Source organism: Schistocerca serialis, chromosome 2 (genome assembly GCF_023864345.2).
Source record: "Schistocerca serialis cubense isolate TAMUIC-IGC-003099 chromosome 2, iqSchSeri2.2, whole genome shotgun sequence".
NCBI lineage: Eukaryota > Metazoa > Arthropoda > Insecta > Orthoptera > Acrididae > Schistocerca > Schistocerca serialis.
Window position 1 is genome coordinate 1,130,200,886 of NC_064639.1, and position 14,413 is coordinate 1,130,215,298.

The 14,413-nt window shown below is 38.8% G+C and overlaps 1 protein-coding gene across 1 annotated transcript in view; it reads left to right on the forward strand.

Annotated features, from left to right (window-relative positions):
- LOC126458589 (hepatocyte growth factor-regulated tyrosine kinase substrate) overlaps positions 1–14,413 on the forward strand; it is a 119,763-nt gene that overhangs the window by 31,662 nt on the left and 73,688 nt on the right. Inside the window, exons 4-5 of the mRNA XM_050095728.1 lie at positions 8,619–8,807; positions 12,733–12,882. Of these exons, the coding sequence (XP_049951685.1) occupies positions 8,619–8,807; positions 12,733–12,882 (339 nt within the window). The remainder of the gene's footprint in view (positions 1–8,618; positions 8,808–12,732; positions 12,883–14,413) is intronic.

Consider the following 14,413-nt stretch of genomic DNA (forward strand, 5'->3'; position numbering starts at 1 on the left):
ACTGACACAGAGGTTTTGGTGCCAGTATTTATTTTACCGGAAAGAAGTGCGGCTTAGATTCGAGTAAATACGGTAATCATTTTGCTGGAACTGGTAGCTTAATTCTCAAAGTATTTTGTGGACACACTTCCGCATGTGCTCCTTTTGTTGTGTGTAGAATGTCTAGGGGACACTCAGTTGCTCTCCATGTCTTTGACAATGTCTGTTCTCCCACCACCTCTATATTATTTATATTTGTCCTATAAGAGTTTGCTCGTCAGGAACTGGTGAACTGAACATTTTATCGTTAATGTAACCCAACCCAAAGGGTTATGTCTGGTGAACGTGGTGGCCACAATGTTGGACTGTCTCTTTCAATCCATTTGCCTGGAAAGGTTTCATCCAAGAACTAATGAACAAATAAACCCTCAGTGTGCTTTTTTGAAGATTTTGCAGTCTGTGAAACTGCTACTACTCAGTGAAGTAGCTCATCATCGTGAGGCCAAGTGTACTACCCATTACCAGTACTCCCACCAAGAAAAAATTTTTGGCAGTATTGAGAATTGCCCAGGTCCTCCACTTACAACCATCTACACTGTATCCCGATCTATAAATGGCATTTGTGTTTGTAGGTTATGTTACCAAATTATCTCTTTTACTTGTCTCTGAGTGATCTGCCTTTACTAAATCCAGTCTGCTTTTTACTAATAATAATTTACAAGGGTTTTTTTTTTTTAAAAAAAAAAAGACTGCTATTTAATATTGACAATATTATGAAAAGGATAGACGACTACTACTCACCATGTTGAGTCACAAACAGGCGCAATGAATAGGCTACCAAATACGTAAGCTTTGGAAAGCAAACGCACGCACGCACGCACGCACGCGCACACACACACACACACACACACACACACACACACACACAAATGCAGCTGACACATGCATGACCACTTGTAACCTCTCCCTCACTTATCGACCTTAATGACAGTGAAAAATTAAACCGCGTGTACCTAATGGAAATTTGGGAAAAGCAATCGTCACCGAAGTTAATCTGTCAGTAAAGAGGGAGGAAAGGGTTACATCTAAATGAAAGGAGAAATGCAAATGAAACTGGTGGAAATTAATTTTGAAAAGGGGTAAAGTTAATAAAGAAAGTAAATGTGTGGCCGTTGCATTAACAATTAACTAGCGGTAATTAGATATTTGAGATTTGGGAGAAATTACGGTCGCCAGTCCTATGGACAATTACTATAATAACTGAAAAAGAAAGGTTATTACACATATAATTAGCACTAGAAGCGTGGCAACTGAAAGTTGACACGTATAGTGTGAAAACTGAAAGTTTGTCAGAAGTAATAAATTTCGCTACACTCTGACTTAATTTAGCAAAAGAATTAATAAAACCGGAAAATTGAAAGTTAATTTAGTGACTGAAATTAATAGTGAGATTTGTTTCTGAAGCACATCGAAATTCAGTAAAATACGGTTAGTCTTGGGTTACCTCAACAATCATTTCAAAAGCTACTTGAATCTACGCAATTTAGAAATAAGAGATTTAACTTTGAACTTGAATTAAATGATCCTGAACAATTAACAATAGTAAAATTTAGTATGTACCAAGCTGAGCTGCAATCACAGGTAAGCTAAAATACGGTAACGAAACTCGCACTCTTAATTTGTGCTTGTGTAATCTAAATATTGTAGCCAGCTATGAATACTTTAACTGAACTTTGGAATTAGAGCAGTGAAATGGAATGATATTACTTTAATGCTGACGTCTGAATTTCAACAACACTCGGGTTCATTTCGGAAAAGGAAGCGACCCTGCTTGGTAATGGAATTGGAACAATGAGCAACAAAGGTTCATGCTAAGTTGCTGTAATTTTGTGATGCAACAATTTTAAAAGCTGAGGTCTGCCATACAGTTCTAAAACTTTACGTGCTTCCAGTCTTCCTTGTTGGTTGATTGAAGGTTTGAAGCCGTCGATCGAGGAGGTGGCGACAGTCACTCATTGTCGGCCATCGCTGTTGCAGAAGCTGGATGTTGGCACACCTTCTTCTCGACACGGTCACCAGGCGAAACGGGCTCTTGATGTGCGCCAGCTAATGCTTCCCGTCCGCGACACCGTGTCAGAAACTATCATAGCAAGTCGAGCGCAATTACATGCTGCAAAACCCCGAAAGTGGGGCAACTCGCGGGAGCGTCACACAACACACCTGCTCCACCGCTCTACTCCAGCCAGACTCCCCCTGCCTGCGCTCCATGCGGCAGAGTTAACACTACCAAAGATCCTAAACTCTTTGGTTCTCCACACGACCTATCGATGTATTCGTTCGATAACATAGTTTTCCCTAGGCCAGACCCAGCGTATAAATACAAATAATATTCACAAAACAAACCAATTATACATCGACATAAATGCATAAATATGTAAAGACACAGAAATGTCATATCTTCAGGTAACAAAATAAAGAAAAAATTTATAGTGTGATAGATGGAAATAGGAGGATATGCATTTCCGGCGTTACACACTGTCTATGTCTGCCGAGGCCAGACTGTGAGCAACTGTACATAACGGGAGAACCAGTCTGGGTGGTGGGGGTAAGAAGGGGGCTGGGGTGGAGAGTGGGAGGGAGAGCTGGGTGCAGGTGGGATTCGGTAAAGTGCTGTTTGTGGCAGCATTCAGGGACGAGTTGGAGAGAGGATAGGGAAACTGGGTGCAGACAGGAAGTTAGACGGAGGACAGATGGAAAAGGGGGGAGGGGGGGCGGGGGAGAGACACTTGGAGCACTTACAGAATAGAAGGCTGTGGAGTGGGAGAAGGAAGGGATAGGCGGGTGAAGGACAATGACTAACAAAGGTTGAGACAAGGAGGGTTACGGGGAAAGTAGGATAAATTGCAGGGAGAATTCCCACCTGCGCATTTCAGAAAAGCTGGTGTTGGTTGGAGGGATCCAGATGGCACAGGCTGTGAAACAGTCATTAAAATGAAGGGCATTGTGATGGGCAGTGTGCTCAGCAGCTGGGTGGTCCAGCTGTTTCTGGGCCACAGTTTGTCAGTGGCCATTCATGCGGACAGACAGCTTGTTGGTTGTCGTGTTCATTTAGAACAAAACATGGTGGTTGCAGCTTAGCTTGTAGATAACCTGACGGGTTTCACAGGTAGCCATCTCTTTGATGGAATAGGTGATGCTTGTGACCGGACTGGAGTAGGTGATGATGGGAGCATGCATGGGATAGGTGTTGCATCTAGGTGTCTTGCAGGATTTGAACCATGAAGCAAGGGGTGGGGAGCAGGGGTACAGACTTTCAGCAATTCCACGTCTCTTGTCTTTTCCATGTTTTGTACATCATTATACTTTCTCACCTTTCTGTATTTTGTGAAGTCCCTCTTGAAGAGGGTACTGGCGCCTCCCTAGGGAAATCCAGGTGCTACCTTAAGGCATCCTGGTGTGCCCAAATGAAAGGCCTAATACTGTTGGGGTTGAAAAAACAAGAATTGTCAGAGAGAGGCTGAAAGAGGAGAAAACAGAAGTTGTCTTACACGAGTAAACGGAGGCAATGTCAGATGTAGCTAAGGGCCCATGGTGGTTGCCACCCATGGATTTCCAATAAGGGAGCCCCCTATGAAGACAACTTTTTGTCTGCTATCTTACCTACTGACCATTCGGGCATGAATGACCCTACCAAGAACATAGCTCCTGCCAGCATAGCTCTGTGGGTCATTAAAGTACAGACCTCCCCATCTTAAGGTATTAGTCTAAGTGCAGAAAATACTTTTGTGCAAAATACAAGTGTAGTGGAAGATAGATGTATGTACAGGAAGTGTCTGCCGCCTAAGCAGGGGGCAGAGTAAGAGGTAGCTGTGAGAAATATTGGAAGTGGAAGATAGGGGATCCAGAATAAGAGAAAGAGATTGGGGGGGAGGGGGGGGGGGGGGAGCTGGTGATGAGATGATCTATGGTGGAATAACTTTTACACTATAGGTACTGCAAATAATTTTAACTTGGAGAGGTAGTTGTAGCTTAGATCATCTGAAAATTGTAAATATTTTTTAACGTGACATGCTTATAGTCAGTAGGTGCTCAGTACAAAGCATTAAACACACAGTTGAGTTATTGGCTGCAATGCATGGGAGATGTTGAAATTTTCCTTTACATTCCTATCAATCAAAATTACTTAAATTTATTACATGAAGGAGAAATGGGTTTCAAATCCCAGTACAGGCAGCCAGATTTGAGTTTCCTTTGTCGTATAATACTTCAAAATGGACAGTTTTTTCATATTTGTGTAAAGTGATGACAGGCCTGATGTTAGATGGTTGTGAATGGAGACACTATATGACAACTCGCTAGGGAATGGTCCAATCTGACATGTCGAAAACTACCCTGAAATTTTGCACACAGGAAGAATACACCAAAAGAAATGCATTGTCGTGATTTTAGCTGCTAAGATGCACTGCAAGTATTTTTTTTAAAAATGTTGAAGTTACTCCTCTGTGCCACACGAAGAGCAGCTTATTACGGCAGTTTGTACAGCCATTCCTGTCAAGCATGGAATTGGCGAATAAGCAGACACAGTCATGACGAGAACACAGTGTGTAGTGCAAAGTCGAAAGTGCATACACGCGAATTTTAAGCACTTTAACCATACCAAAAAGTATCTCAAATCATTATTTTTTTGAAATCTTGCTGTTAGTATCATCAGCTAAACTGTTGTAGGTGTAACTGTTACACAAGTGACTAGCAGAGAAAAGAAAACAAGGCTGTGCATGATGTTATATTACTGACAACTTCCATCAATCAGAACTTTTAATTTGTTGACATGAAATATTTCATAACAATTTGTATAGCACAGTTCTTATATTAATGTTTGAATAATGTATATTATTTCCTAGTCATCTCAAAAATGTGAAGTATTTATTGGATGCTGAAAACTGACATTTTCCGGGTACCAGGCACAACTGTTGAAAGACAGATTAATGCTTTCAGGCATTTCACAGCAATTACTAATTTTATTTAGACAGAATGTGCATGGGGTAAGAAATGGTCATGGCTGTTGTTCTGCATATTGTGCCGTGTATGAGGCATACTTGATCAAATTCACTGTTCTGCTATTGAGTGAGGTGCCACAGTGGTTAGCACACTGCGTCCGGCCATCCAAATTAATGTTTTCTGTGATTTTCCTAAATTCCTCAGGCAAATGCTGAGATGGTTCCTCTGAAAGGGCGCGGCTGATTTTCTTCCCCGTCCTTCACGTAAATATGAGGTTTTGCTAGTGCGCTCTCTCTCTCTCTCTCTCTCTCTCTCTCTCTCTTTCTCTCTCTCTCTAATGACCTTGATGTCGGCGGGTTGTTAAACCCATTCTTCCTTCATTTCTTCTTTACTGTTTTATCGATAAACCTGAAATAACAAGCAGATGTTGGAAGTTATATAACCTGACAATTTCTGGAAAATTCCTTACACTGGTGAAAAATTTCTTTATGATGCGACTGAATCACACTATTAGTTCTGAATTGCTCCTGAATTATATTAACTGTCTTTTGTCATTCTTCTAAAGCCAGAGGTGGTGTTATGTCCAGACCAACATTCCAACAAAAGCAATGAATTATTTTCTGCAAATGCTAAGAAGACATTTCAGAGGTAGTATTGAAAAAGTCTCCTCTATCATTTCTCCAGATTTTGCGGTTCCAATTACAAGATTTTTGCTACCAAACAGTAATTTTTGGTGCTAATTTGCCTTGAGGTTCCTGAAGATAGACATGAAGCTCACTTGTGCTTCAAGCTTCAATAGAAATGATGTTTGGTTTGCACACGTTTCTCACACGAACCCTGACTGTCTTTATACACAGCATTTTAGGAGATAACGAGAAGGCTTTTTTTTCCCCCTCTCCACATCAGCTATAAATTTCTCTATTGTGTTACCTATTAATGACATGTTTGCTTCTAGTAAACTTCATGATTTTGCAACTTCTTTTTCCATATAATTCCCTGAATCCGATTAACCAGATCAAAGAAGCACGGAAATCTGTAATATTCATCTCGTCTGCAGTTCAGAGGGCCCTGTCTCGTAGATGTTCCTTGGTAATGGTGCAGGACTCTTACGAGCAATTCTAAATCTTTCAAATAATTTTTGTCACTTTTGTGAGTTTCATTAAAGTGCATATTTTGTTTTTTGTGCATATCTTTCTTCCATTTATACAGTTCACATTCAGAGTTCAGGAAATGAAACCGGCTTTGCACACTGCTTAACTTTAAACATTTTTTCCTACCTTCATTTAACCAGAAACGGAAAGCTAATACTGCACATGTTTTCTGTGGTCTGGGAAGGTACTGTAGTAGCACAACAGTCATCATTTGAACCCAGTTCATGGAACTGTTAGAATTATTTTCTATTTCTTGTAATTCTTCCTCCAGAATTTCTAATGAAATGTTGACATCAGTTGAATGAATGTCAAAGAAATAAACTAATAAATATCACACGTGTAGGTCTTCATGTGAAGTAGGTGATTTCAATTCCATACTACGTCCTTCAGATGTCATCTTCGCAGTGTTGAAAACATTAGTTGGATTCCGCATTACTGTGGAACTCTGGAACATGCATGAAGTCAGATGCTATTAACAGGCAAATGCAAAGGAAACCCCCAGAAAGTTACTTCAGTTTTATCACCATTGTTAACACTTGGCAATACTACAATGGCAACTGTAAATTATTGTGGATATTAAATGAGCTGCATATTCTGTCAAACAGCAGTCATGAACGACTGCGTCAGAGAAACTATAAGTGGAAATTGAAACTTGCTTTACAAATTAGTCGTGCTGTCTCCTGTTGATCAATGTGCTGTCAACCAAGACTATGTGCCTGCCGTATTGTCTGCTACAGCTATTGTAGGGATGTGCATTTCTCTAACCATGTGGTGAGCTACAGTTTTGTCAGTTTTTGACTGTTTCTTAAGTACTTGCAGTGTGCCATAGCAGCTAAAATTTTAACTTTGTATTTCTTTCAGTGTGTGCTTCTCGTATAAAAAAAATTTAGTGCAGAGTTTGATGTGTCACATTGGACTGTTCACTTGTCAATACAGCACATCCACCAAGCAAGGTGGCACAGTGGTTAGCACATTGGACTTGCATTTGGGAGGACAACGGTTCAAACCCACATCCGACCATCCTGATTTAGGTTTCCGTGATTTCCCTAAATTGTTTCAGGCAAATGCTCGGACAGTTCCTTTGAGGGGGCACAGCTAACTTCCTTCCCCATCCTTCCCTAATCCGATGGGACCAATGACCTCGCTGTTTGGTCCTCTCCCCCAAATCAACCAACCAACCAACCACACATCCACCAATGGCAATTATATTTCTTTATTCTGGTTGGGAATGCAAATTAAATTGAGTATTCAGTCTACAGTGTAGTAAAAGACAGATTGCTACTTACAATAAAGACGACACATCAAGTTGCAGACAGGCACAATTAAGATACTCGCATGAAGCTTTTGGTCATTCAGCCACAGCCTTCATCAGTAAAAGAGAGGCACACACCCTTCACTCACACAAGCAAGCACACCTCATGCACACTTGATTACCAACTCTCAGGCTGATTCAGTCTCATACATAATATTCTATACCCTCTGTTAGGTGCTATAATAATTTTTATTGTGTGTAAACTTTTTAACCAGTGGCTTTCAGAGAGAAACTTTAAGGTTCAGTAAGCAGATCTCTGTATGGCAAAAATGAAGACTAGATAGGTTATGGCAGGATAGCGTTGGTGAGTTGCTCCAGTGGCAGACACTACAAGATACACATTGTGCATCACGGAGCAGTTTACTATTGAAATTTTGAGACAGTACTTTCTGGGAAGAGTCAGACAACATATTACTTCCTTCCACATACATCTTTTGAAATGATCATGACAAGAAAATTTGAGAAATTAGAGCTAATACAGAGTCTTACTGTCAGTCATTCTTCCCATGTGCCGTCCACGAGTGGAAAGGGGGGAGGGGGGAGGAGGGGGTACCAGAGGTACCATCTACCACAAACCATCAGGTGATTTTCAGAGTATTGATGATGTAGATGTAGAGGAGCAGAGGAATGCCTGGAAAAAGTTTTCCACATGACTCGTTAGTGCAGCAGTTTATGTTGTGTGTTCTCCTGCTTTCGTTTCCATTATAGCCTTATGGTGTCCTGTGATTTAATGTTCTGGACATTGTATCTTTCATTTTGATAACTTCAGGATTTTACTGTGTCTTCTAATTGCACTTGAATTTTAAAGAATGGACTTTTAATGAGAAAAATTAAATGTAGTTCATAGCTTTATTGGGCTATTTTAATGAGTCATGGTTTATCGCTCTGAGTTTCTTGTAGACTGTGCAGGTGTGATGCTTTGATTTGTAAATCAGCCTTTATAGTGAAACTCCATTTGCCATTATTTGTTAATTGGTTGATTTTTGTGTATATTGGCTTGCTCTATTGGGAAGACATAGATTCTGTACAAACTAAACTTGTGATTTGAAGGGTTAGCATTTGTTGTTGGAAAAACACTGGGAAGATCTGGTGTTCAGTTTTTATTAGTATTTCTATTTTTTCTGAGTACATTGGAGTGCTCTTTTTTGTGAAATTAAAAAAAATGCTTTTGTATCCAGGTTTTAGAATCGTGCGTGAAGAATTGTGGTCACCTTATCCATGATGAAATTGGCACTAAGCAGTATATGGAGCAGCTGCGTGAATTAGTAAAAACAACAAACCATGAAAATGTTAAAAACAAAGTATTAGAAATGATTCAAGCATGGGCTTATGCCTTTAGAAATAGCCCAAAGTACAGAGCAGTACAGGTGAGAATAACATTTTTATTTTCCACATAAATGTTTCTTAATATCAGCAATTAATGTAATATCAGGATTCTTTTTATTTTTCCTATTCAATTCTTGAGTTGATTTGCTGTAGATCTTTTACATTTTTCTATTTGTAGCCAATGTCTTTGTATGATGGTTGCTGTTGCAGCCTTTATCTGTCATCAGTTGTTCAATATATATATTCCTTCCTGGGTCTTGCTATGCTGTTTTTTTACTTCTTCTGTACCTTTCAGTATTACTTCACTATATTAGCAGGTCTTAAAATGGATCCTGTCCCAAGTTTCTTCCCTCCACAGATCTAGTGTCATTTCCACTTTTTCAGCACTTCATGTATTACTCTTTTCACCCAAAACACCTTCAGGATTCAATGATAGCGCCATGTTTGTGTGATGGTTCCTATTCTTTTCCTTTTCAGTGCTACCATTCTCCAGGTCTAACTCTCATACAATAGTATGCCCAACAAAAAATGTTTCTAGTAGATTATTTTTAATTTCTACTCCTATGCTATTTGTGGCATTATTGTGGCCAAGATAGATACGAAGCCCACGCCTACTACAGTAGTACAAGTTTATATGCCAACTAGCTCTGCAGATGACGAAGAAATTGAAGAAATGTATGATGAAATAAAAGAAATTATTCAGATTGTGAAGGGAGACGAAAATTTAATAGTCATGGGTGACTGGAATTCGAGTGTAGGAAAAGGGAGAGAAGGAAACGTAGTAGGTGAATATGGATTGGGGGACAGAAATGAAAGAGGAAGCCGCCTGGTCGAATTTTGCACAGAGCACAACATAATCATAACTAACACTTGGTTTAAGAATCATGAAAGAAGGTTGTATACATGGAAGAACCCTGGAGATACTAAAAGGTATCAGATAGATTATATAATGGTAAGACAGAGATTTAGGAACCAGGTTTTAAATTGTAAGACATTTCCAGGGGCAGATGTGGACTCTGACCACAATCTATTGGTTATGACCTGTAGATTAAAACTGAAGAAACTGCAAAAAGGTGGGAATTTAAGGAGATGGGACCTGGATAAACTAAAAGAACCAGAGGTTGTACAGAGATTCAGGGAGAGCATAAGGGAGCAATTGACAGGAATGGGGGAAATAAATACAGTAGAAGAAGAATGGGTAGCTTTGAGGGATGAAGTAGTGAAGGCAGCAGAGGATCAAGTAGGTAAAAAGACTAGGGCTAGTAGAAATCCTTGGGTAACAGAAGAAATATTGAATTTAATTGATGAAAGGAGAAAATATAAAAATGCAGTAAGTGAAACAGGCAAAAAGGAATACAAACGTCTGAAAAATGAGATCGACAGGAAGTGCAAAATGGCTAAGCAGGGATGGCTAGAGGACAAATGTAAGGATGTAGAGGCCTATCTCACTAGGGGTAAGATAGATACCGCCTACAGGAAAATTAAAGAGACCTTTGGAGATAAGAGAACGACTTGTATGAATATCAAGAGCTAAGATGGAAACCCAGTTCTAAGCAAAGAAGGGAAAGCAGAAAGGTGGAAGGAGTATATAGAGGGTCTATACAAGGGCGATGTACTTGAGGACAATATTATGGAAATGGAAGAGGATGTAGATGAAGATGAAATGGGAGATATGATACTGCGTGAAGAGTTTGACAGAGCACTGAAAGACCTGAGTCGAAACAAGGCCCCCGGAGTAGACAATATTCCATTGGAACTACTGACGGCCCTGGGAGAGCCAGTCCTGACAAAACTCTACCATCTGGTGAGCAAGATGTAAGAAACAGGCGAAATACCCTCAGACTTCAAGAAGAATATAATAATTCCAATCCCAAAGAAAGCAGGTGTTGACAGATGTGAAAATTACCGAACTATCAGCTTAATAAGTCACAGCTGCAAAATACTTACACGAATTCTTTACAGACGAATGGAAAAACTAGTAGAAGCCAACCTCGGGGAAGATCAGTTTGGATTCCGTAGAAACACTGGAACACGTGAGGCAATACTGACCTTACGACTTATCTTAGAAGAAAGATTAAGGAAAGGCAAACCTACGTTTCTAGCATTTGTAGACTTAGAGAAAGCTTTTGACAATGTTGACTGGAATACTCTCTTTCAAATTCTAAAGGTGGCAGGGGTAAAATACAGGGAGCGAAAGGCTATTTACAATTTGTACAGAAACCAGATGGCAGTTATAAGAGTCGAGGGACATGAAAGGGAAGCAGTGGTTGGGAAGGGAGTAAGACAGGGTTGTAGCCTCTCCCCGATGTTGTTCAATCTGTATATTGAGCAAGCAGTAAAGGAAACAAAAGAAAAATTCGGAGTAGGTATTAAAATTCATGGAGAAGAAATAAAAACTTTGATGTTCGCCGATGACATTGTAATTCTGTCAGAGACAGCAAAGGACTTGGAAGAGCAGTTGAATGGAATGGACAGTGTCTTCAAAGGAGGATATAAGATGAACATCAACAAAAGCAAAACAAGGATAATGGAATGTAGTCTAATCAAGTCGGGTGATGCTGAGGGAATTAGATTAGGAAATGAGGCACTTAAAGTAGTAAAGGAGTTTTGCTATTTGGGGAGCAAAATAACTGATGATGGTCGAAGTAGAAAGGATATAAAATGTAGGCTGGCAGTGGCAAGGAAAGCGTTTCTGAAGAAGAGAAATTTGTTAACATCGAGTATAGATTTAAGTGTCAGGAAGTCATTTCTGAAAGTATTTGTATGGAGTGTAGCCATGTATGGAAGTGAAACATGGACGATAAATAGTTTTGACAAGAAGAGAATAGAAGCTTTCGAAATGTGGTGCTACAGAAGAATGCTGAAGATTAGATGGGTAGATCACATAACTAATGAGGAAGTATTGAATAGGATTGGGGAGAAGAGAAGTTTGTGGCACAACTTGACCAGAAGAAGGGATCGGTTGGTAGGACATGTTCTGAGGCATCAAGGGATCACCAATTTAGTATTGGAGGGCAGTGTGGAGGGTAAAAATCGTAGAGGGAGACCAAGAGATGAATACACTAAGCAGATTCAGAAGGATGTAGGTTGCAGTAGGTACTGGGAGATGAAAAAGCTTGCACAGGATAGAGTAGCATGGAGAGCTGCATCAAACCAGTCTCAGGACTGAAGACCACAACAACAACAACAACATGCTATTTGAAATAATTTCCTCTGCCTGTTGAACTGTATTGCTTCGTTATTTCTGCTGATAATTTATTTACTCCTCCTGCCACCAGATTCTATATTGCAATGTGACAGTAAGTAAATTCTTTGTCCGATTCAAGGCAGTTTTTACTTCTATACCAGTTTTACTCACACCTGAATTTATGCTTTTGTTTAGCTGTTGGTTGTATTTTCTTTTTAATAGTATGTTCTCGCTCAGTAGCAAGACTTTTTTGCTATTCCTCATTTTTTTCATTACTGGTATGTTTGCAAGTCTGTCTTCATTTGTATGCGTGTTTCCACTTATGTAGGCCATACTCTAATGTCATCTGTGCCCTTTGTAAGTAAGCGCTGAATAATATAATTCACATATTTCTGCATATGTATGCAGTCGTGTTATTAAATGCTAGTGGCTACACGTAAATAACTGTAGTGTTATGTAGGATACAACTTCGTTTTGTGTCTCTTCATTTTTTCATTGAACTAAATATTTTTTGTTAATTGATACATACTGGTGTTGAAGAACATTTATCATTGTGTGGAAATAAAAGTTGAGCAGTGAAAAATTGCTGTAATTTGTTTCTATGCAATATTGTAATTATGAGAAAAGTTTTCAAACAAACATTTGTTTTTCAAGCCTATGCAATATTTTATGCTCGCATAGGAATCTTGTCCTTGATATTTATAATTAATTTGTATCCAGAACTGGCTGTATTACTGTGATGAAGGTATTTAGCTACAGGAATCTCTTCAATATTGCAGGACACACTAAATATTATGAAAACTGAGGGCTATAAATTTCCGGTTCTGAAAGAGAGTGATGCCATGTTTTCTGCAGACACTGCTCCAGAATGGGCAGATGGTGATTGTTGCCATCGTTGTCGTGTTTCATTTGGAGTGGTTCAGCGAAAGGTAAGCTTCACTCTGTATAGCTGTTAGTTTAAATTGTAACAGATACAAGTTTTAACTCCAGTTTGGTAATGGAATTGGTCCTGTCATGTTACAAAATTATTTCAGTGTTGGCAGGGTCATTCAGGAGAAAATGTTATTTGAATTATTAAAGTTAATTTGCTCAATTTGATGACTGTGCTGCTTCATATAAAAAGTTATCATATTTAACAAACTAGGCTTTCTACTTTTAGAATTCCTCAAAAGTTAAGCCTCATTTGTCAAACTCATTCCTTCACAGTTACACTGAATTAACAAGCTTCAGAATTTGTGTGGGATGACTGTGACATAAATGTATTATAAATTCAAGTAGCCCTATTGTTAGTACTTGATGTTTTATATATATATATATATATATATATATATATATATATATATATATATATATATGTGGGAAAGACTAGTGGAATGTTTGTTAAATAGAATTTTCATTTATGGTCATAGCAGAAACATTGTCTTTTATACAAAAATGTTTCCATATTGTTAGTAAAGATATTTGCAATACTGGAATTGTAGCTGAGAACTTCATGTCAGCTAATGATTTTGTTTTTTGTCAGGAAATTGATTTGTGGATTTCTGTTTTTTGTCAGGAAATTGAGTTGTGTAAGAAGTTTCTGCACTTTGTTACCGCTGTATATAAAATGTGGAAAACAAAAACATCACCAAATTGTTACTGATCAGTAAAATTATTTAATTGTTGCATTGTACTTAGCTAGCTGATTTACAAGTTTATTGTTTGAATTTACGTGGCTCATGGTTTTAGGAATGGTTTTGTCTTGTTAAGTTCAATTGGGCAGTTCACCTTGAAGTGCATTATATTAATCCTCTGGGCCAATCTTTTCCAAAGTGAAAGTGATCTTTGTCTCTTTACCCTTGTCACTCTGGCAAATTAGTCTATTCAAAGAAATTGATGAAGGTAAGGTGTACATCACATAAATTTCCAATCCCTGCTCCCTCTTTTAAGTACTTGTAAACAGTTCATAGGTGTCTTGGAGTGTTCCAGGCATATATCTTAAAATTTAATATTGTATGGTATAGTAGATAAAATCAAGTCCAGCACTTAGAGATTTTGGTGACATAGAAATCAATGTTCCTTTTCAGCTGCACTCGTATCACTTATACCCTGTAACTCATCTCCTGCAATGTGGCTCAGCTGGGAAATTATTACCAGACAAAGTGCATAGAGCTAACAGTAATAAAAATAAATAGTACATTACTGTCTTTCTTCGTACGTACAGGGTGGTCCATTTAAATGTTTCACCTCAAATATCTCTGGTAGAGCAATAGATATTGAAAAACGATTTCGTGGGTATGAGTGTAAGGCAGGGCTCTTAAGAGTAAATACTATGCGACATTCTAAAATGTAAGCAAATATATGTTTCAGCTCATATTTACGTTTTTGTAAAAGTAAGATTATGTACATCAATCACATTGTGACTGTGAGCAGTGTGGCATTCACACTTATGTCTTGAGATGTGCAACAGCGATGCATTTC